This window comes from Procambarus clarkii, chromosome 27 (assembly GCF_040958095.1).
Source record: "Procambarus clarkii isolate CNS0578487 chromosome 27, FALCON_Pclarkii_2.0, whole genome shotgun sequence".
Lineage (NCBI taxonomy): Eukaryota > Metazoa > Arthropoda > Malacostraca > Decapoda > Cambaridae > Procambarus > Procambarus clarkii.
Window position 1 is genome coordinate 21,694,694 of NC_091176.1, and position 25,038 is coordinate 21,719,731.

At 41.9% G+C, this 25,038-nt stretch overlaps 1 protein-coding gene and 1 long non-coding RNA gene across 3 annotated transcripts in view; both read right to left on the reverse strand.

Moving 5' to 3' along the window:
• Nucleotides 1-2,304: 2,304 nt before the first annotated feature.
• Nucleotides 2,305-4,461, reverse strand: LOC138369298 (uncharacterized). Of its 2 annotated transcripts, none has more exons than XR_011229803.1 (2): nucleotides 2,654-4,461; nucleotides 2,305-2,583 (listed from the first exon to the last, which is right to left on the reverse strand). It is a non-coding gene; the product is annotated as an uncharacterized lncRNA (long non-coding RNA). The 2 variants fall into 2 exon arrangements; XR_011229802.1 differs by having other exon boundaries at nucleotides 2,305-2,622.
• Nucleotides 4,462-4,550: 89 nt separating this feature from the next.
• LOC123748840 (nephrin) overlaps nucleotides 4,551-25,038 on the reverse strand; it is a 224,492-nt gene continuing 204,004 nt past the window's right edge. The window contains exons 7-9 of the mRNA XM_069332432.1: nucleotides 17,725-17,852; nucleotides 9,993-10,099; nucleotides 4,551-5,701 (exon numbers count right to left, since the gene is read on the reverse strand). Of these exons, the coding sequence (XP_069188533.1) occupies nucleotides 5,622-5,701; nucleotides 9,993-10,099; nucleotides 17,725-17,852 (315 nt within the window). The 3' untranslated portion in view covers nucleotides 4,551-5,621. The remainder of the gene's footprint in view (nucleotides 5,702-9,992; nucleotides 10,100-17,724; nucleotides 17,853-25,038) is intronic.

Genomic DNA, 25,038 nt, shown 5'->3' on the forward strand with positions numbered 1-25,038 from the left:
TCTTACACCTACGAACCCCTCCCACACCCAACTAACCCTTCTAGCCACTCCCCATTACCTAGCCTCTCCCTCATCCTCCCCACTCCACTCTCGCCATAATCAGATTCCCTCACAGCATGCTGGGTTTTATCTCCCCCGTCCGGCCAATACCATCCTGAGGGCGCTGCCGGGGGACTCAACGAGCGCTGTTTGCTTGCACACAACTCTCGTACTAACAACAGTCTCGTGTTGCAGTGGAAACCATATTGCGAATTAAATCTGTATAGAAATTTAAAAAAAAATCAAATTGTCATTCAGTTTGGTTTGGTTTAACTCGTAAACAATTGTGTAATGATCATTAGACAACACGGGGTTATCCCCACTCTCTGGTCATAAGCCAGTTGGCTGATATTTGCTCACAAGCATTGTGGCTGACGGTAGCTGACAAACGTAAGAAGTTTTCTGTTTACTAAATCATTAAATAAAGCCATGGCTTCAGCACTATTTATTCCTTCTAATGTTTCCTTATACCTCTGTGTTCGACGCGTCTACCCCCGTTCGAATAAATAAATGTAATGCAGTATAATGTTAAAGTATCATTATTCTTTATCAGCTAATTAACGTTTGTATGGGAATCATCATAAAAATTACACACATTATGCTTGTGCTTGTAGGTATGTAAATGACTCGGTGTTTCGTTAGCCCAACCTCTTGGGCTGGACGGTAGAGCGATTGTCTCGCTTCATGCAGGTCGGCGTTCAATCTCCGACCGTCCAAGTCGCTGGGCTCCATTCCTTCCCCCCGGCGTGTTCTCACTGTCGTGTAGCCGGAGCATGTGTACTTGTGTGTTTGAGATGATTTGTGTCAAATGATCCTCTGTGAACTCATGCTTGTAACATTAGGATATTTATTTTGCGTTAAAATGAAAATTTAGTACAAGACGTGTTTTGTCTTCTTCTTTTGGTACGAAGGAACGCCTGTCGATTTCTATATTGTCATTCTTGATCCCTTAGACGAGGAATTAGTTGCTGTCACTTTTGTTAATGTGTAAACATTGCTGTAAGGAAGAAACGTTACTGTAAAAATCTAGTAAAAATGCAGCTTAGGAGCAACTGACAGTTGGTGGATCAGTGCACGTACGGAGGCCGGCTCTTCTTTGGATGGACAGTAGACAAAAAATCTCTCGGAATAGGATCAAAGCTTCCATTCCAGCCATTAAAATCACTGTGTTGTTGTCCCGTTGTGGAGGTGTTTCACTGTGTTGTTCCACTGAGGGTGTTATTCCAGCGTTCCTCTGGGGTGTTATTCCACTGTGTACTCCCACTGTGTTGTTTCACTGGGGTGTCCCCCTGTGCTGTTCCACTGCGATGTTATTCGACTGTGTTGTTCCACTGGGGGGGGGGTGTTGTTTATCTGGGGTGTTGTTCCATTGGGGGGGTGTTGTTTATCTGGGGTGTTGTTCCACTGGGGGGGTGTTGTTTATCCGGGGTGTTGTTCCACTGTGGTGTTGCTTACGAGCAAACCTCATCACACCACGACGTCGAAGTTGAAGAGAGACAGGATATTGAAAATATAATGAAGGTTCCCATACCAGCAATGACAGTGATTTATTCAGCACACATTTGAATGTTTCTTACAGAGACAAAGAATGTTCACGGAAAATTAGTTATAGTTCCTAGGTTTTGTCCGCCTAACACAAGGAAAGCCCCAGAGGCAGCGATGAAGGATTGCAAGAGCTATTGACAAAGAGTAAGATACAGAGAGATCCTCTAAACGAAGCGATATGTCAGAAAAAAAAGATGAAAGGTTTAAGGAGTATAAATATGTTGATATGCTATATGTATAAGCCAATGAATGAGCTGTTCTGTATCATTAGGATTAAAAAAATTACAAGCTGTTGCTTACCGAAAACTGAACCCAGACTGTTCAGTAAGCAGCAGCTTACTGAGAGACCGAGCCCAGTCTAAGTAAAAGACTGAACCCAGTTTTTATGGTGAAAATTAAACTTCCCCCAGAAAAATGACTTCAATATTAGGATAAAATAAGAAAAGATATTCTGAAGAAAGATTAAACTAAAATTTAATGCATATATATATATATATATATATATATATATATATATATATATATATATATATATATATATATATATATATATATATATAAATATATATATATATATATATATATATATATATATATATATATATATATATATATATAATATATAATATATATATAATAACAGATTAATCAGTCTTGAACAGACTTGATATAATGAAGTATTAGTTTGGCTACATGTAGAAAGGTTGAGTCAAATAGAAACATTTTAGACTCTTTATTATCATTCTTCATTTGTGCGCACAGTATGATACAATGATTTCTCACAGGATTTGTACGTTGTAGCTAGTAAACCTTTGCTTCACAAATATGATGACACTAGTTAGTAAACCTTTGCTTCACAAATATGATGACACTAGTTAGTAAACCTTTGCTTCACAAATGTGATGACATTGTAGTTAGTAAACCTTGATTCACAAATGTGATGACATTGCAGTTAGTAAACCTCGACTCACAAACATGATGGCACTGTAGTTAGTAAACCTTTGCTTCACAAATATGATGACACTGTAGTTAGTAAACCTTTGCTTCACAAATATAATAGTTAGTAAACCTTTGCTTCACAAATATAATAACATTGAAGCGGTATACAGAGCATCGCATCATAAACATGTTGACATACTCACTGTGCTGTTGTTGATGGCCTGAGTTACGACCACCTCATAACAAACGTGTTTGTTTACAGTGTGTCCAGGTATAAACATATTGGCTCTGTAACATTGTGTTCATTCTGCACACATTTGTTCTATGAGTTATTTATGGCTAGAACAGATGAGTTCATTTGGGTTTGTTTTGGTGTGAATTACAAAACTCTCGTTTATCTTTCTATCTTTCTCATTCTCTCTCTCTCTCTCTCTCTCTCTCTCTCTCTCTCTCTCTCTCTCTCTCTCTCTCTCTGCCCTCACTTCTCTATTATCTCCTCTTTCTCCCCTTATCCCTCTATCCCTCTCCCCCTCTCTCTCCTCTCTCCCCTCTCTCCTCTCTCCTCTCTCTCCCCGTCACCCATCTTTCTCTCCTTTCGCTCCCCCTCACCCCTTCTTTCTTTCCTTTCTCTCTTCCCTCTCCCACCTCTTCTCCCTCTCTTCTCTCCTCTTCTCTCTCCCTCATCTTCTCTCTCTCTTCTCACCTCTTCTCTCTCACCTCATACTCAACTCTCATATTCGTCTATCTCAATTTTCCTCTTTCTAATTCTCAATTTTTTGTTTACTTTCTTTTTGTCTTTTCGTTGATATTTTATATTCTTCTCTTTTCTTCTCTCTATCATTCTCTCATTCTCTCTTACCCGCTGTCATTCTCTCTCATTTATTCACCTCATTTTGTCAAATTTTCTCTCAGTCATTCTCTCACAGTCTTTCTCTCTCAACTTTATATTTCATTCACATGCTCTCTATCCCTGTATATGTACAAGAAACTTCACATATAACAAACTCACTTTCCACATAATAGGTTGTTTAATGAGTAGTTAGAGAGGCAATTCTGACCCGGAAGGACGGAGCTCTACTGTGTGTGTGTGTGTGTGTGTGTGTGTGTGTGTGTGTGTGTGTGTGTGTGTGTGTGACTGTGCCCGAGTTTGTGCGGGAGTGTGTTAGAAAAATATTCACAGTTTCTTGCGTACAGTTCTATAGGTTTAATTGGTACTAATAGGAGAGTAGCAAATAATAGCTCATTGTTTTATTTGTACAGTGTATGTTTATAGTAGAAATCCAAAAGGTTGGTCTCAATTGTATATTGCATGTGAATAAATGAGTGAATTCATTACTACATGAGTTCGTAAGTGAACTCACAAAAGGGTCATGACACATGTTTGGGTATGAGATACAGCGGAAGTCTATACCTGGGGTATGACAACACGTGTAGGTGTGTGTTTAATACACGGTGACGTTGTCTGACTTTGTCATCAACTGTGACAGACGCTGGAGGGTACTGTGTTGGGTATAACAGCTCATTCACTCACGCACGCTACTGCACCCAAAACGCTTGCTCAAACTCACTCACTCTCTCTCTCTCTCTCTCTCTCTCTCTCTCTCTCTCTCTCTCTCTCTCTCTCTCTCTCTCTCTCTCTCTCTCTCTCTCTCTCTCTCTCGCTCGCTCGCTCGCATACACACACACACACACACACACACACACACACACACACACACACACACACACACACACACACACACACACACACACACTCCCACACACAAACAAACAAGCAAGCATGTACAGTAATCTGTTAATCTGAACTGCAATCGAAGATCTCTACGCTTTATATCTGCAATTTAGTTACATAAACATCAAAAATATAAATGTATGAGTTTTTCTTGTCTTTCTCACATAACTGTGCCTATGTCAGTTCTGAGTTATTCATGTAACATATATATATATATATATATATATATATATATATATATATATATATATATATATATATATATATATATATATATATATATATATATATATATATATATATATTCTAGATGGATTACCCGGCGGTGCCTGGAAACCCCATCCGGTATGTCTGTCTGTCACTGTCTCTGTGTCGTGTTGTATTAAGAACGTAGACTTAACAGTTATATTGTTGAATCTGTACAAAAATCATAATAAATCCCACCAATATTCAGTCATACACATTGAGTGTTGTATGTTTTCAGACATCACAGTGCCCTCTTGAGCTGTGCACGAGCATATGTATAAGTATACATAAACCCCATACACACACACACACATACACACCTTATCGTACATGCTTTGGGGAATTGGATCTGACAGTTTGCTCAGCTGAAAATTGTGACTATGTATAAATGTATACAAATCAGGCATCTTAGCAGACATGCCGATGAGGTTGTGAAAATAGCCCAAATGAGATGAGTGAGGTCAGATGAGAGCAGCATCCAGGGGAAGGAGTCTCTATCTCAGGTAACCCACTGGTTAGCCTGTCGTGAACCCTGGAGGATGGGGAGGGGGGTGGGGGAGACAAGGATATATATATATTTATTTATTTATATATAAACTCTAAATGTCACCAATTTAAAGATCTTTTAGACCTATCTGATACCGTATATAGGCCCCTGGAACCTAAGCAATGACCCTGAACGGTAAATATTAGTTACTGATCATGCTATTTGAGAATCGTTGCAATTACCTTTCAAATATATAGTTCTGAAACTCGCATGTCACGCTTAAGATCTCGTTATGACACACTTCAGATTTTCCATAATATATTTTATTCAATAATCATACGGGTATTAACTAAATATAGGTATAAATCATTTATTCGTTATAATATAAAGCACCTGGCCACTATAAAAGCGTATTATCATAGACTGAGGACCTATCTATGGTAGCAGCCGAAACTCTATAAAAAATCTTTAAATCGGTGACGTTAATAAACCTCTCATTACATAGTGATCACAGCGAGTGTCCGGAAGTGTCTCCATACGAAGGAATGTTGAATGACAATGAGTGGAAATATCAAATGAGTTGACTTGCACGGGAGAATATAAAAGACTTCATAGAAGCTTTTAAGGGATACATTAAGTTCGTCTACACAGACATAACGTAAGCAAGGAACACAGCACTAGAATGCATGATGACAGGATGGACGAGGCAGCATCTGGAAAGAGAAAAGATAATTGAATTATTATAATCGATAAGCATTAAGCTTTATGTAACTCTGATGGATTATGTAAAATATTTACTGGCGAGACGTTATTTATTATCAAATTCTACTTTCATTTTCGGGTGTTTATACGTTATAACTTCTGCAATATTTTCGTACTCATTCAGATTCGAAAAGATGCGTAAATATGCATCAATAAACAATTATAAATGCAGTGTTAATGGCGTTGAATATTTTCTTGAATATGATTTTGAATATGATTATTGGTATTACATTTACATGTGTGGACACTAAAATTCGGTATTATTTGCACTATTATACACTTATTCATGAGACGTAATGAATAATTATTGTTCATGCCGGAATTTCCATGAAACCTCCAACATGTGTAAATTATATTAACCATGGAAATGTTGTGTGGTTAAATTGAACCCATTTCCCAGGCCTGTTCAACCTCAGGTCTGTTCAACCTCAGGCCTGTTCAACCTCAGGTCTGTTCAACCTCTGACTTGTTCAACCTCTGGCCTGTTCAACCTCAGGTCTGTTCAACCTTAGGTCATGTTCAACCTCAGGTCTGCTTCAACCTCTGGCCTGTTCAACTTCTGGCCTGTTCAACCTCAGGCCTGTTCAACCTCTGGCCTGTTCAACTTCTAGCCTGTTCAACCTCAGGCCTGTTCAACATCTGGCCTGTTCAACCTCTGGCCTGTTCAACTTCTGGCCTGTTCAATCTCGGGCCTTTTCAACCTCATTCACTACCAACATCCTGACTAAACCCAGCCCTTGGGATGAAGCCAAGCTTCTAAATACATGACCCAACCATGGCCGCCAGACGGACCTAACCTAACGCTGCCAGCAGGCCAGACTCCACACTACAAGCTCGAACAGAAAGGAAAAAACAGCAACAAAGTAATCGAGAACATATTTTATGACACATTCATTTGATGTTTTAAATTTAGTTGATATTTTTTCCCCCATTGGAGTAAATGGCATGTATAACGATCACTGAATTTATTTAATGTTAAGTGTTTTCACATTTCATTTTTGAAACAGAGAACTCTCTTTTAAAAAATGCAACTGCGATGTATATATTACATATTGGTTGCAAATTAAAAATATTTATGGGTGGAAATGCAAAATGCTCTTTGATCCGGCCAATTCTCGATCAATCCAAACATAAATCATAATATTAAATTAGAAGTTATTTTCCACAAATTCTTGAATATATAAATATGTTATATATATATATATATATATATATATATATATATATATATATATATATATATACATATATATATATATATATATATATATATATATATATATATATATATATATATATATGTTGTACCTAGTAGCCAGAACGCAGTTCTTGGCCTACTATGCAATTTGCTTAATTATGCCGATATTGTTGTTGTTTGTTAATGTTGTTCTGCTGTTGATTTTGCTAAACATTTTCTACTGTTAATACTTAAGTAATTGCCAAAAGAAGGCAATAACCTGTGAAGATTTTTTTTCCTTAAATTTATAATTTTGCTTTTACTTTGTTTCTTCCCTCTTATTTTCACCTATTCATCCTCCATTTGCTATTTCAAATGTATATTTTATCTTCCCTTACTCTGGATCCAACAACTGACTGGTGGTTATAGCAGAGGCCTCGCTTCTTGCAGGTCGGCGTTCGATCCCAAACGTTCCAAATGGTTGGGCACTATTCCTTCTCAGATCCTTGTCCTCATATCCCTTCTAAGTGCTATATAGTTGGACTGGCTTAGCAAAATTGTCTTTCATCACAATTTTTTATTAGTTCCTTCATTCTGATTGTTCTTTATCTCCAACATTCTTTTACACCTTCCCTCACAAGTCCGTCTCTGACACTACCCTGACTCATCCCCTCTCACACTGCTCTTTGAACCTCATTCTCCTCCACCTCCCCTTTATCCCTTCTTTCCCTCCACCTCACCACTTCCCTTCTTTATCCCTACCTTCCTACCCGCTCTCCATTCCTATCCCATCACATCTCTTCAAAATTCATCATTCTCACCCCTCCTCATCACCATTCATTCATTTCACGAGTTCTCTCCTCCTCACCTCTCGTTCCTTGCCCCTCCCCCTCCACTTCCCCCCCTCCCCCGGGCGCCCCTACACCGCCTCCCCCACCCACGGCCTCCACCCCACCTCCGCTGCTCCCAACATCACTCGCCAGTAAAACCTCTTCTCTCATAAAGGGTGTCATTCAGTAGCCAATAAACGAGATGGTTGGAAAAAAAATCCTCCTCATAAATGGTATTTCCTGGTAGTCAGGCCTCCGAGGGTGACCTTAGACAAGCACCAAAGACCTTTTTTATGCCCAGACCCTTGGTGCAACACACTGATAATTATCTGCAATATAACTGCATTTATATTTAATTTTTTATTTGTTTTTTTTTTTAGCAAGCAAGCTTAAGTATACACATCAAAATGCTGCTACCTTATTCTGTATGAAAGATTATACAGTGAAGATCAAAAAGGAGGTATAAGCTCATTTAATATCCCCATCTCACAGGATGGTTAGTCATACATGGAATCAGGAGAGAACATAAGATGGGAGGCTGATCTATTAGCTTCCACTAGCAAAACCTGGGTTCAGCACAAGAATATCTTCCAATATTCCTGAGTGTATGAAGTAATTACAGAGCTCAAAGTACCTCATACCATTTGGTGTGAAGTCACGTATAACAGGGCAATCACAGATACAGTGTTGGAGAGTATGTCCCAGCTCTTGTTCACATAGTTTACAATTGTAGTGTTCACCATTGGGGGGATTCATTACCTGCAGCCACTTGCCATATAAATCGATATCCCAGCCTACTTCTGACAATTACAATGTCACACTGTCTAGTGGATGTTTTATGCTGTCCATACATATAATTCTCTGCTTTAAACATGTCATAGGTCTTTATACTCGTGCTTTCTGGCATTTGTGTGTCAGTAACTGCTCTTCTGTCTTCCCTAATTTCCTGAAATATTGCGGCTTTTACAGCAGAGATTGGAATGCCCATATCTATATTTTAAATGGGGATAACAGCATTCTTAACCCATATCTTCCTCTACAACCCCTTAACGCTCCCCTTCCCCCCTCCATCAACCTCCCCATACATCAACCACTCCATCCATCAACTTCCCCTTCAATCAACCTTCCCCTCCATCAACCTCCCCATCCATCAACCTCCCCCTCCATCAACCTCCCCATCCACCAACCTCCCCTCCATCAACCTCCCCTCCATCAACCTCCCCCTCCATCAACCTCCCCATCCATCAACCTCCCCTCCATCAACCTCCCCATCCATCAACCTCCCCATCCATCAACCTCCCCATCCATCAACCTCCCCATCCATCAACCTCCCCTCCATCAACCTCCCCTCCATCAACCTCCCCCCTCCATCAACCTCCCCATCCATCAACCTCCCCATCCATCAACCTCCCCTCCATCAACCTCCCCATCCATCAACCTCCCCCCTCCATCAACCTCCCCATCCATCAACCTCCCCTCCATCAACCTCCCCCCTCCATCAACCTCCCCATCCATCAACCTCCCCTCCATCAACCTCCCCTCCATCAACCTCCCCTCCATCAACCTCCCCATCCATCAACCTCCCCATCCATCAACCTCCCCTCCATCAACCTCCCCATCCATCAACCTCCCCCTCCATCAACCTCCCCCTCCATCAACCTCCCCATCCATCAACCTCCCCATCCATCAACCTCCCCTCCATCAACCTCCCCTCCATCAACCTCCCCATCCATCAACCTCCCCCTCCATCAACCTCCCCCTCCATCAACCTCCCCATCCATCAACCTCCCCATCCATCAACCTCCCCTCCATCAACCTCCCCTCCATCAACCTCCCCTCCATCAACCTCCCCTCCATCAACCTCCCCTCCATCAACCTCCCCTCCATCAACCTCCCTATGATGTTATTTGACTTTGTTATCGTCGTTTTTGTCGTCTTATTGTGTCAAAATGTCAGGCTGTCTGTTATACAGCCTGTTTCTCTGACATTCCGACTGTCTTTCATTCTCTCTCTGTCCCTCTGTCTCCTTGTGATATTTCTTTCGCTCCCTCTCTTTTTCTCTCCCTCTCTCTCTCTCTCTCTCTCTCTCTCTCTCTCTCTCTCTCTCTCTCTCTCTCTCTCTCTCTCTCTCTCTCTCTCTCTCTCTCTCTCTCTCTCTCTCTCTCACTCACGAGCACATCCTTTAACAAAGTAATCTTTGTTTTAATTAAAGGCAGCATTGCGCATGTGTCTCACCTGTTTGCTGGAGGGTAGGCAGGTGGTGGGGCTGACTGTAGGTGACGTTATCCAGGTGCAGGGTCACATCTGTACTCCACTCATACACGTGCACCGTGGCGCTACACCTGTCAGGAGACGATAACAACACGCAGCTCGTTAGCATCAGCTGGTTAAACCATCTGTTTGTTGCCTGACAATACTGCGATTGCTTAACAACATCAGAGAAATGAAATTGTGAGAAGAAAGAGCTCAGGCAGTTTTGCTATACTGGATTGCACATGGAAGGTATTAGAGAACAGGATAGAAGATAGGATGTAAGTGCAGGATATAGGAGCTGGGATATTATGCCAGGATCGAAGATGGGTTAAAGTGAGTCACATATACCATCGGGGATAAGATATTTCTAGGTATACCGGCAGATGGGATTTGCAGCAATATTAATTTACACAAGGTGAAAATTAGTGTTTAATTTAGTTAAAAATTTAATGAGGAACGTTACCTCTGGTCTAATATGACTCACTTGCTGCAGTATCAGCGTGTGACACTGTAAGAGCTGCAATGCTCATACAATTGGTGACTATGGAGGAATCCTTCCCATTCAGTTTGGTAAGAATTTTCAGGCACAATAATAATGCATTAAATAGGGCTACTTTTAACAACATTTATGTTAACAAATGCTTGACCTCAAATTTGTTGAAGTTTGTCCCATCTATATCACTCTATGCACGTGTGTTTATATGACAGTTATCACTAAGAGCAATTTATTCCTGACTATTGATTTCCCAGTAGTGATCCTTATAATTTTATACAGCTTTTAAATCAAACAATTTGTAGATATTAACAATGTTATAAACAGAACAATTAAATAAACATAGAACATTTTAGGGGTGAAATTTCTCTTATTTTTTTTTAAGTTATAAGGGTGAATGCTGTGATTTGCTACGACAAATCTCCAATATAATAACTAGATAAGAAAGTTGGAATCCAATGGAATCAACATTTTCAAACTCTTCATCCTAAGCACTCGAGGATTTCCCGTTTCAGTTTCCTTCATGGTTGTTTGTATTTACTTTATTCATCAGGTGTTAATTTCTTTGTGATTTACAAACACACACACACACACACACACACACACACACACACACACACACACACACACACACACACACACACACACACACACACACACACACACACACACACACACACACACACACACACACACACACACACACACACACACACACACACACACATAGTAAGGGGGGCCTGGTAGCCTAATGGATAGCGCGCAGGGCTCGTAATTCTGTGGCGCGGGTTCGATTCCCGCACCAGGCAGAAACAAGTGGGCAAACGATGAGTCACAATAACGTGGCTGAAGTATGTTGACCAGACCACACACTAGAAGTTGAAGCCTCATTTCTACTATCCCCTACACCTTATTTTCCTCCTCAGCTCTCTCTTGCCTATTTATTGCCTGTCTCTACCTCCTCATCACAATCGACTTGAGAATGGTCCAGGACGGACCGAAACGTAGTCGTCCCTTCAACTTCTAGTGTGTAATCTGGTCAACAAGTGGGCAAAGTTTCTTTCAACGTGAATGCCCCTGTTACCTAGCAGTAAATAGGTACCTGGGAGTTAGTTAGCTGTCATGGGCTGCTTCCTGGGGGGGGGGGGAAAGTGGTTAGTAAACAGTTGATTGGTTGACAGTTGAGAGGTGGGCCGAAAGAGCAAAGCTCAACCAGGTAGGAGAGAGAGAGAGAGAGAGAGAGAGAGAGAGAGAGAGAGAGAGAGAGAGAGAGAGACCCTTCCTCTTATCAAGCTACTAATGTTACATCAAATCCCTGATGAATCTAAGAATTAGCCCTGAACAAGGGGTGATAACGTCCCCCCCCCCCCCACCCTTGCGTGCGGCTTGTCCGACTCCTGGCTGCAAGGGACCATGTCTAGGAGATAATTAGCGCTCGGTCCCTCTCAAATATTAATGCTCATGGATCATAATAGCAGGATAGGTTGATATTAATGTCCCCCCCCCCCTCCTTTCCTGTGACCCCCCATCTTCTTGAAGTTTTCATTATGGTGTCATTTGTATTCATTAGTTTTAAATCGCAGCAGATAGCGAGTAGGTAGAGAGCCTTCGGGTTTACAGTCATAACTTCTCCTAATAGGAAATGTTACGTTAAGTCTTAGGGAGATAATCTACCTACATGAAAGACTGTTTTACTCCCCTAATATTGGTTCTCAAAATCTAACTCCCTTTCTCCTTTTTAATTAACTTGCTTTATTCCCCTAATTAACGATGGATGGCTTTGTTACTTTCATTTATTTGTTATTGTTTTTAATATTTTTAATATCATTATTTTATTAAGATCGAATACCATGTGTTTGACCCTCGCCGTCCCCTCGACTCTGGGCAGCCAAACAAGCTGGAAAAAAAGAGACGAATGGAGCCAAAATAGAGGGGAAACAGGCACGGGCTAAAATCGTCCACAAACATTTCGGGTGACCGCCTCTCTATACACCCGGTGCTTTCTTTCGGTGTTTTGATATGAAGCGTATGCATGTAGGGGTATGATATACACCTGCATGTATACAACTCAATGTCCTTGCAGGATTGAGTCTTAGCTGCTCATTTACGCCTTTCAATCCCCTGGTTAGTTAATGCTTTGACTTTAAATTTCATATTTCTGATCATGCTTCCCTTTTGATGTTTCTTTCTTGCGTCATTCGACAACAGCTTTTGTAGAAGCAATGCACAGGCTGACAACTCTTACACTGAAGAAATGGTTTCTGACATCCGTCCGGCCCATCTGCGTCTCCAGCTTCCTCCCGCGTCCTCTGGCTCTATAGTTACTTATATTGAATGTTGTGTTTATATCCAGTCTGCCAGTTCACCCTCTATATGTATTATTAGTTATAACAATATTGTTTCGTCTTTCCGCCACCGTTGTGATATTTTCACTCAATCTCTCGGTATAATCCTTTGGTTCCTTGGACTAATCGTGTCGCGTACTTCTCAACTTTCTATAGTTATATTTTGTACATTTTTTAGGTCGTGACTCTAGGTCACATGCTGCATAACTAGGTATGAAGCCTTATGTAGGTTGTATTAAATGTTCTGAAGAATTATATATCTCGATAGCTGAAGGTTACTCGAACAGTTGCCAGCTTCACGTATGTTGGAGATATGCTAATGGGTTCCTCAGGGGCCAGGTTCGGTATTTTATAAACTCGGAGATCATTCTCCTTTTCTGTTTCTGTAAGATTTAACCTGTTCTGCTTCTGTGATCTTTTTTCTCTCACTCAATTGTGGAGTTGGTTAGAGTGTGTTATTGCTTAGTTATTCGTAGTTTTGGACAGGGAGAAACAGCTCTTGGCTCTTCGCAAGTCAAATTTCGGGTATAACTTTATTTTATTAATTAACTGTGATTTTGATTTGTCTCGTGCATCCTCATCATCCAATACATAACTACGTTTTTAATACTTGCACGGTGAATGAGAAGTAACTTACCCGCTTCTGGTGCATCTGGTTTCGTTCCTTTTATCATTACCTTTTCTTGCCTATTTTTTTTTTTATCATTCCGCCTTAGGTTCCATCGTATAGAGCATGTAATTTTAGATCATTTAACTAATCTTCACAGCTCAGGTGCCACACATATGACATGAGTATCGGGGCGATTCTAAGGACTTTCTCAATTTTCTTGTTTCAAGAAGTATGATTTTATCCAGTAGTGAATATTCCAGGATTGGCCTTGCAATAAATGTGTGCGGCGTTCTGTAGGATGTGGTATTTAAACTTCTAAAAATAATTACGATATATATTATATATATATATATATATATATATATATATATATATATATATATATATATATATATATATATATATATATATATATATATACTAGTTTTCCATATTCTATTGTTATTTTGTTCATGCGTGCTTCACTTGTGAGGTTCCATGTGGTGTCCTTATCCGAATTTTTTTTCTTTGTTTAATTTTTTCTTAACATTTACTCATGATATTCTTATAAATTTTCGCGTATCTACATTTAGTAAGTTTGAAATCTGGAAGCCACTCCTCTTGCCTGTTTAGGTACCCCCTGCTGCATTCTGAAAGAGAATCTGAGTTATGCATCTCATCTTTTAAGACTCTACTATATTAGTGGTTTTAAAGTCTCAAAATTGTCTATGAGTTTGGTGACACAGATTAGATGGAGGCACCAAATTTTCACTTATATGGTACACTACTCAATTCCATTCCATAGTGATTCTGAATGTTTCGCAATGAAATGTATCTTTCCAGTTAACAAATCTAAACACTTCCTATTATAGGAGATACATTCTACATTTTGAAGCTCAGTCCTCTAGGGAAACACAGTACAGTATCAACGCCCTTCTGACAGCCAAGGAAAATGCTTTCTACCCTTGCTGAACAAGTCACCGAACACTACCCTTCATAAGACTCAACTGAAGACATCTGGGATAAAACAAATCTATCAATGTTGCAGGGTAAATTTATTTATAAAATTTATATATATGTCAAACTTTACGAATCTAATCTAATGATAAAACAAATTTGTTGCTGCAGTGTTTGATCTGGAAGTTATTAAGCCTCAGAAAGCTTTACGGTCGGGTCGGGTCACTCTGCTCAACTAGCTTAGCTCTCGGGTGATGGAAGTTGTGTCACTCGGCCTTTGCCTTCCTCTTAGAAAAAGTCATTATAATCATTAAGTTACGATTTTATTAATGATATTAAGCTACAATAACAATACAAATCGTGATCACCATTCATCTTTGTTCCAAAGAAAGTGAGATGATAAAGTCTTTGGATAAAACGGGAGAACAGGAAGATTAAAGATTCCCTTCACCTGGGCTGTATGGGTCTCGAACCCTGGATCCGACGCGTGTAAGGCCGAAGCTCTCACTCTCTCTCAGGTTAAAAATATTTTAAAAAGTCAAGCTAACCCATTCCGTGTATGTAACACAATACACAGCATTACGGTGAAACACCACCACCACCACCACACTCCAGCATCAAGGAACCTCAGTCATCCGTGATCCTCCAGATTGGTGGCTGTAAAGAAGTTCTACACATCCTTTGCCAATCAGAGGAGACAAAATATTGCGTTACAGCGAATAGGAGAACGTTTCGAGAGGTGGGGTGGTGGTACCCTGTCGATGTTGATATCATGCCAGTGAACGTGAAAGATATCATAGGATGTACCTGACTTTACCTTCCTTACTCTCAATCCGGAGGACTCTCTGGCGATTGGTTACCCTGTCGTACCCTACCCGCTCTCTCTCTCTCTCTCTCTCTCTCTCTCTCTCTCTCTCTCTCTCTCTCTCTCTCTCTCTCTCTCTCTCTCTCTCTCTCTCTCTCTCTCTCTCTCTCTCCGTCTCTCTCTCTCTCTCTCTCTCTCTCTCTCTCTCTCTCTCTCTCTCTCTCTCTCTCTCTCTCTCTCTCTCTCTCTCTCTCTCTCTCTCTCTCTTTCTATATACAGTATAAATTCTTGTATTTTTTTCTTGTTTACATTGTTTTTGCTCAGTCGATCATATTCTCGCTTTCCAATTAAAAAACAACAAAAAGCGCCACGGCCATGGTGCGTGTAATCCCGATAATCCATCACCGTCCTCCTGCCGTTTGTGAGCGAGTTCGCTTGCAAGTGCACTCAAGCGGGCTTTTTTGTGTTTGCTGACTGTTTTTGCACGTGTGTTTTCGTGTTGTTCTTTTCATTCTCTTACTCTCCAGTACCACGGGATAGGGAGAACTGTGTCTATTGACTGAAAGCGGTGCCTCGGTTCCTCGTTGAAGCGTTAACAACCGACTTCGTTATTACTCTGGTTGTGAATTCCTCCTTGTTGGTGCTCACTTTTTCTAGTTCTGTACAAAAAGTACTACATATCGAGAAAATATGTGAGAAATAATACATTTGCTTCAACTTCAAATTCATTCTTAACTGATGAACTTATGAAAATGAGTTGGGTTGAGTCTGTTTCTATTTTATACTTGAGATAGTTCTTTAGTTACGTTTTTCTTCATACGGTTTAAAACTTCTGTAACCTCGGCTCTGCCTAGAAACTGATCTGTCTTTGGAAATTCGCCTTGGGTTGTGCGTCACACTGAGAGCCAGGAAAAGAAGGGTTATTCACTGAAATATTTCTTCTTTCATGGATCGTATCTCTCCTCCCTGAGGTAAGTAGCAAAGTGGAAAGTGTGTGAGACCCATGAATAGTTAAAGTTAAATACACACACGCTAGCGTGCGTGCACACACACACACACACAAACACACACACACACACACACACACACACACACACACACACACACACACACACACACACACACACACACACACACACACAAACACACACACACACACACACACATCCACACACATACACACACACACGCATACACACACACACACACACACACACACACACACACACACACACACACACACACACACACACACACACACACACACACACACACGAACACACACACACACACACACACACACAAGTCGGGTTTCCTTGCTCTATGTTGGGTATGATAATTTTCCCATCCAATGCCTACGAGTTTCCATCCTACATTTACAAAGTGACTTGCTCTGTATCTCGCCAAATCTTGGGTTTATTCCCCGGCCTGCATACGGGAAGCCACGAAGTCTGAACATTACAGCTTTAACTTGCAGCTGAGTGAACTTTTCCTCATCTCTAATATCACTACCACCTTCATTTTATCACTGTTCTACTACTAAAATGAGTAAAATCTCATTTTACGTTAGTCTCTCATTTCACCGTCTTGTACTTTCATCTGATCACGTTTTCCTCTCATATTTTAATTATTTGTTCAATGTATTTATGTTCGTCTTTGCCATTATATTATTCCTTTATCTCATTGTATCATCTGTTTCTCTCTTCGTATCGTCTCTTCTCTCATCCTGCCCCTATTCTTCGTTTTATCACCATTTATGCGTCGTGAGCCGGGGGAGCCGTGTATACAATCAGAATATTTGAACTTCAATTCACAGCTGTAGAGAGGGTGAGAGAGAGGGAGAAATGAGATGGGGTGTGAGAGAATGAGACGGAGGATGGAAGGGAGACGGAGGAATGAAAGTGGGAAAGAGAGAGGGGAATGAAGGAGTTGGGAGTGAGAGAATGGGGAATGAGAGAGTGGGAACATGGGAGAGTGGGGAATGTGAGAGACGAGGGGCTGGAAGAGAGATTGAGATTGAGAGGGAGATATCCTCCTACCAGCGAGGCGTGTCGTCTGGGACTCATTATTTGTGTATGTGTGATCATTCAGGCGTTCTTGCGTTTGTGTGAGTGTGTGAGAGGAGTGGGGAGTATGTTATGTTGTGTGTGAGGGGAGTTTGTTGTGTTGTGTGTGAGGGGAGTATGTTGTGTTGTGTGTGAGGGGAGTTTGTTGTGTTGTGTGTGAGGGGAGTATGTTATGTTGTGTGTGAGGGGAGTTTGTTGTGTTGTGTGTGAGGGGAGTATGTTATGTTGTATGAGGTGTTATGTAAGGGGATATGTGTGGGGGGGGGGGGGCTTGTGTAAGAAAATGTACCCTTCAATATCCCACATTCCTTATCTTTCTTTACCCCATTTATATATTTTTAATCTTTGTCTTAATCTACCTCTATTTTATCCCCCTCCCTATTCCATTCTATCTCCCTCTTTGTCCCAATCTATCTGTCAGCTCCTACCCACCTTCCCAACCTTTCCCGGTACACGTACCTCAGCTCTAGGGCTCCGTCGGTGAAGAGACTGGTGCGTGCGGTGAGCGACAGACCCAAGGTGGTGGTGTGGAGGGCGGGGTCGCCCTCTGAGGCTGCCGAATATCTCACCAGGTGCTCCTGCGCGATCTGCCGGGGAGAAGAGCCGGATGTATGTACGGCAGGATGGAACACTGTATGGTACAGTGAGCGGTGTACTGACTGTACCGTACATGGTACGATGAGTGGAACAGTGTGTGTGGCACATTTAAATGGCACAATGTATATGGTACAATGGCTTCCACGTATAATGTATTTTAAGAGTGCAGTCAGACCCATTGAAAGCGGAGACAGTGCTAAATAGATGAAAGGGACAGAAGAGTTACATAATAGTACAGGAACAAATACATGCGGAATTCAGAAGCAATATAATCATTATACATTACCGATGCAGCAATGGTACAAAAGTGATAAAGAATTGGTAGTAGAGCAATGCTGAAGAGTTACATGAAATATTCCAATGGAAGGATGGCTAAAAAGAGCCATAATATCGGACAGAAAAGACGGGAAATATTACTAAAGACAGTAAATGTTTAAAAAGCCGTTATTTGATACAATAAAGGCTGGGAGAACCATTGTTCATGAAAACGAAACCTGGAAGGACTTTTAATGGATTCAAGAACGGCTGGACGAACCATAATTGTAGACAAGGGAGACTTAAACGTCACTGTAAGAGAAGAGGAAGACTGGAAGCATTATTACTCTTGATTTTTGGTTTCCTTCTTAGAATTTCCAAATATTTATATATATTTCGACTAAAATAATCCTCGAGATATGCATATTTAACAAAAAACTTTCCAAGAATATACCTGCCTCTGGGCAAGCCTGCCTCGGGGCAAGCCTGCTTCAGGGCAAGCCTGCCTTGGGGCAACCCTGCCTCGGGGCAACGCTGCCTCAGGACAAGCCTGCTTCAGGGCAAGCCTGTATACGATGCAGGCTCTGGGTAAGCCTGCATCGGGGCAAGCCTGCCTAGGGGTAAGCCTGCCTCGGAGCAAGCCTGCCTCAGGGCAAGCCTGCCTCGGGGTAAGCCTGCTTCGGGGCAAGCCTGTCTTGGGACAAGCCTTCCGCGTGGCATGCCTGACTCGGGGCAAGCCTGCCTCGGAGCAAGCCTTCCTCGGTTCCCTCTCGTCACCTTGCCCACTCCTGCCACCACCTCTTACACACTGAATGGTTTCGAACTGTTCCGAAGCTTCACATTTTACTGTCTCAACGCTTCGAAACTTTCAATTTTTTCTCCATGAAAACTTAGAATTCTTTGCTCCTCTTTCCGAGCATCTCAAGACGACTCCGGCTCTTTTCAGAACTTTATATAATTTTTCTGTTAGCAGCAAAGAGTTCCAATCCTCTCTCTCAAGATAGTACTCGAGTCTAACCCTCCTAATCTTTCATTCTTCAACACTGTTGTTAAATTCATCTACATTCAGGATTATTGTTTTAGGCGCTTCTAAGCTTCAGTTAATCTTCTTTACATCATATACCTTCATTCAATCATTTGAAATAAATCTCGTTTCCAGACAATTCTTCGAGCCTATCTTATGTGCCTCAAAACTTCTTTCAATCCTAAGCTTGAGAGTTTTAGCCTTTTAATCGATCCCCCGCTAATTATTTGAACTTCTACAACCTCTTTTCAGGCAGTATTAATACATCTGAAACCTGCTTACATACTTATATGTATCTTAGAACCTCATGGCCATCCTCTTGGGCTGGCGGTGTTGTGACCGCCTCGCTTCTTGTAGATCGACATTCGATTCCCGATGGCGCAAGTGGTTAGACAAAGTTCCTTCACCCGTTCATTCAGTCTCAGCTATTGTTCTATCCTTATATCACTTCCAAGTGCATATTGTAATGATGGCTTAGCGTTTCTTCCTATTAATTATCTTACCTAACTTTTCCTATCCTTTAAAAGAACCTCAAACATCCATCCTATTTTAAGATGAACTTCAAAACACCCCTTCAGACCGTATATCTCATTCGCTCAACATCTAAATGCAATGGATGCACTCTCTCTCTCTCTCTCTCTCTCTCTCTCTCTCTCTCTCTCTCTCTCTCTCTCTCTCTCTCTCTCTCTCTCTCTCTCTCTCTCTCTCTCTCTCTCATTCTCTCTCTCTCTCTCTCTCTCTCTCTCTCTCTCTCTCTCTCTCTCTCTCTCTCTCTCTCTCTCTCTCTCTCTCTCTCTCTCTTTCGCTCTCTCTCTCTCTTTCGCTCTCTCTCTCTCTCTCTCTGCGGCATTTATGCGCTGTATTTTTGTAAGAAAAAAATACTACACATGTTTACCTGAAGGCTTTTCAAAAGGTGTAAATAGGAACTAGCTTCAATGAAAAACTACCAAGGAAGAAATACCGAAATATTACAGAAGAAAAACTTTGGCCGCGCAGAAAAAAATGGTCGCCAAGTGAGCAGCTGCCGTCTTTAGTCTCACCCACAACACACTTTAATACGCTAGCACTAATCAAGTCAAAATACATTGACTTCTAAGACAGACTTGAATGAATACTATTGATCGACTCATCTTAACTTCTAAGATGAGTGGTAGCTCTAATATGTGTCTGAATAAAGTGTTCCCTCACACCTTTCCCCAATTATCTCCACTACCCCCCCCCCTTTCTCCCTCCCCTCCCTTCCTCCCTGTTCTCCTACCTCCCACCCAAGTCCCTCAGCACCTACCCCTTCCAACTACCTGGCAACTTAAAACCCTTTTATGTCCGTCGCCATTGAATGAGAATAAAAGGAAAATCGATTTGGTTTACCACAGAGGACGCACGTGTGTGTTTTATGAGTGCGTATAGTATGTACGTGTGTGTGCGCGCGCATGTGTGTATGTGTGTGTGTGGGTGCACTTTACAAAAGTCGAAATTGACTTGAGTAGAGGGCACCTTTTCGTAACACTGCCACAATGTCGCTGCCTTGTCTATAATAGAAGGCGCGCCATGAGTTCTTTCAATAAGACTCCTCTCTCTCTCTCTCTCTCTCTCTCTCTCTCTCTCTCTCTCTCTCTCTCTCTCTCTCTCTCTCTCTCTCTCTCTCTCTCTCTCTCTCTCTCTCTCTGTCTCTCTCTCTCTCTCTCTCTCTCTCTCTCTCTCTCTCTCTCTCTCTCTCTCTCTCTCTCTCTCTCTCTCTCTCTCTCTCTCTCTCTCTCTTTCAAGACCGGGGGGCTGTTTTATGGCTTTTTTTTTTGTTTGGGTGTGATAGCTCAAATGTGAGTTTGTGTGGTTTTTCCAGGGTGTGATTGTTTCGAACGTTATAACCATAATTCCGGACACATGATAACGTGATTGTAATAAAATGAGCGCGCATTATCTCTCACGCTACCTAGATTAAAGTTATAAATATAAACCGTGAAGGGAGAGGGTTTAATTAGTTGCCAATCCCCTTATTTCAGAGATTTAGCCTCTTTCATCCGCTATTTAACGTGTCCACTAAATGCTTGTCCCTCCCCCCCTCTACGGGCTCACCATAGCCCGTGCTACTTGGAACTTTTTGTTCCCAGTAGCTGAATCTTAAACAACAACAACAACAACAACTCCCCCCTCGACACTATATTACCACAAACGTTAACAAAATAACGAAGCTATTATCATCCATTATGCCAAATATAAATGGAGATTGAGTTTTTTTGGCCCCCCTCTGTGATCTACCTGAAGCTCTGTGTATAGGCCTGTTCTGATCTGCCTTAACCCGCGTGCCGGCCAGGCTGGTGTGTGGTTAGTCTTCATATCCTCAGCCACGTTATAGTGACTCAGCGTCTACAATGGGTATTACTTGGATAAGTTTAGATTTAGGAAAGGCCTGGGTAAATACTGGTTAGGTAACAGGTTGTTGATTTGAGGAACCAATTACCGCGTAACATAATAGAAGTAGGATCCCTTGATTGTTTTAAGCGTAGGTTAGACTTATATATGAATGAGATTAGGTGGATATAAATAGCAGCTGCCTCGTATAGGCCAACAGGCCCTTTGCATTTACCTTCATTCTTATGTTCTTAGGAAATGTATTCAGTTCTCAACATATAACGGGATTCTCTGAGTGTATGATCTAAGAATCGCTGTGTCTCAGATATTGAAAAATCTTCAAGATTTAGTGACAGAAGACTGGCATACCGACAGCGAAATTGGCAAAATTCAACACTTAATTTTGAACTAATATGGGATGATATCACACGACTTAAGACTAACACACTTCGAGAAGCTGAGATGAGGGCAACAGATTTGTTCATTGTGAGAAGTACAAGATTAGGCCAAGAGTTAATGTTGTAAGGAAATATAGCACATAAGCACAGAGACATGGGAAAACTACAAGACCCCAAAGAAGGACAAAGTAGAGAAACGATTCAGAGTGACAGGAATGAGAACCTCAGAAGAAAAAGCGGAAAGGTAATCTTAAAACAACACTGCAGGTAAAGCAAAGGCACAAGCGATGGTACTTCAAAGCAACTTCAGGAAGAAAACAACATAAAGGAATGTGGATTAAACTGGAGATAAGGGAGGACTCACTCACAGAGATTGTGCAAGAAACTCAACAGGAGACTTCAGGAGATATTTACATGCCGGCAAAGTGCCTGACCTGAGAGAGATGCTGTCAAATACATCAGCTCTTCATGACCTTGATATTACTGTAGAAGAAGTGAGAAAATTCACATGGGTTGTGAGGTGGCGCGAACCTTCAACCAAGTCATTGCCTGCCGCAATGCCTTGCGAAGTAAAAACGTAACTTCTGGAGTTGGCCCTGGTGGTTCACGAACAAGACAACACATGAGGAAACTGTCTTTATAAGCTAGAGAGAGAGACATAAGAGAATATTTGAAGTATCAGAGTCAAATGGGATGCACTAGGTGACACGGTGGTGGCAGACTCGATACACAGTTTCAGGAGTAGTTATGTCTTACCCCTAGTAGCCTCGGGAACCTGTTCATTGGTCTGGCAGCTCTAAGAATCACGGACTGCCTTCTAGCTAGCAGGCAGACACGCTCCTGTCCAACTTAGAGATGGACGGGTGCAACCTGTCTTCAGAGAGAGTGGAAGATGCTGTATTTACATGCAAGATGCTTTTGTGGCTTACCATTGCGTGTGTGTAAACATCTTTAGTGTCACACAATTCTATGTTCTACGGGTATTGTCTGAAAACTAGTGACATATCTCATTGTCATATGATACAGAGATCTCCCAGTTTCATATTTTTTGTATCTGTCGTAAGTGTCACATAGAAGTGTGATAAATTATACCTCTTTGTATCTTACCTTGAGGTTACCTTGAGGTGCTTCCGGGGCTTAGCCTCCCCGCGGCTCGGTCGTCGACCAGGCCTCCTGGTTGCTGGACTGGTCAACCAGGCTGTTGGACGCGGCTGCTCGCAGCCTGACGTATGAATCACAGCCTAGTTGATCAGGTATCCTTTGGAGGTGCTTATTCAGTTCTCTCTTGAACACTGCGAGGGGGTCGGCCAGTTATGACCCTTATGTGTAGTGAAAGTATGTTGAACAGTCTCGGGCCTCTGATGATAGAGTTCTCTCTCAGAGTACTTGTTGCACCTCTGCTCTTCAACGGGGGTATTCTGCACATCCTTCCATGCCTTCTGGTCTCATGTGATGTTATTTCTGTGTGCAGGTTTGGGACCAGCCTCTCTACTATTTTCCACGTGTAAATTATTATGTATCTCTCTCGCCTGCGCTCAACAGGACACAGATTTAGGCTCTTTAGTCGGTCTCAGTAGTTTTAGATGTTTTACTGAGTGGATTCTAGCAGTAAAGGATTCCTGCACGCTCTCCAGGTCAGCAATTTCTCCAGCTTTGAATGGAGCAGTCATTGTGCAGCAGTACTCCACTCTAGAGAGCACTAGCGTCTTGAAAAGTATCATCATCGGTATAGCATCTCTAGTGTGAAAGGTTCTTGTTATCCAACCTGTCATTTTTTTTAAGTTGTGACGGCTACTTTATTGTGTTATTTAAAGGTAAGGTCTGTATGACATCTCTCACACATATCAGCGTCAAAAGCTGAGATCTTGTCTAATTTGAGCTGATATCCATCTTATATGAGCTAAGATACATCTTACATAAGGTCAGACTTCATCTTACGGGACATTAAATTGTCCAGACATATGAGTATTTCACTGAACTGATCGAGAATCATGTGATTGTACAGTGACCCAAGAAGTGTTTTATGTAGGGTGCGATTAAAGGCTATAAGAGAGGGCTCCGTTTGAAACTCAACCACTTGAACTGGTCAGTAGAAGAACGGCCTCGCTTCCTGCCGGTCAGCGTTCAATCCCCGACGATCGAAGTGGAAGGGAACCTTTCCCCCTCACTCCGACCCCATATTTTAGCTCCTTGTCCTCAAATTAATTAATTGATTGATGAAGATTAAACCACCCAAGAGGTGGCACGGGCATGAATATCCCGTAAGTGGAATTGTTATCAAATCCCTTCCTTGTGATATATAGTCGTACTCGCTTAGAGCCTATTTTCTAAGAGGCGAGGGAGTTTAGACCTTATATTATCTTTACATTAGGCGGGGCGCCTAATGTAATTATTATTTGTCAGCTTTACTCTAGTAATTAATAGATGAACAATTCCAGGCAAGAGTATATTCTATCATAATTTGATGTGTCCCATGTGTACTATCCTCCACGACTCTCTGACCTACGTATACTATCCTCCACGACTCTCTGACCCACGTATACTATCCTCCACGACTCTCTGACCACCGTTTGCTATCCTCCACGACTCTCTGACCCACGTATACCATCCTCCACGACTCTCTGACCACCGTTTGCTATCCTCCACGACTCTCTGACCACCGTTTGCTATCCTCCACGACACTCTGACCCACGTATACCATCCTCCACGACTCTCTGACCCACGTATACCATCCTCCACGACTCTCTGACCACCGTATACCATCCTCCACGACTCTCTGACCCACGTATACCATCCTCCACGGCTCTCTGACCCACGTATACCATCCTCCACGACTCTCTGACCCACGTATACCATCCTCCACGACTCTCTGACCCACGTATACCATCCTCCACGACTCTCTGACCCACGTATACCATCCTCCACGACTCTCTGACCCATGTATACCATCCTCCACGACTCTCTGACCCACGTATACCATCCTCCACGACTCTCTGACCCATGTATACCATCCTCCACGATTCTCTGACCCACGTATACCATCCTCCACGACTCTCTGACCCACGCATACCATCCTCCACGACTCTCTGACCCACGTATACCATCCTCCACGACTCTCTGACCCACGCATACCATCCTCCACGACTCTCT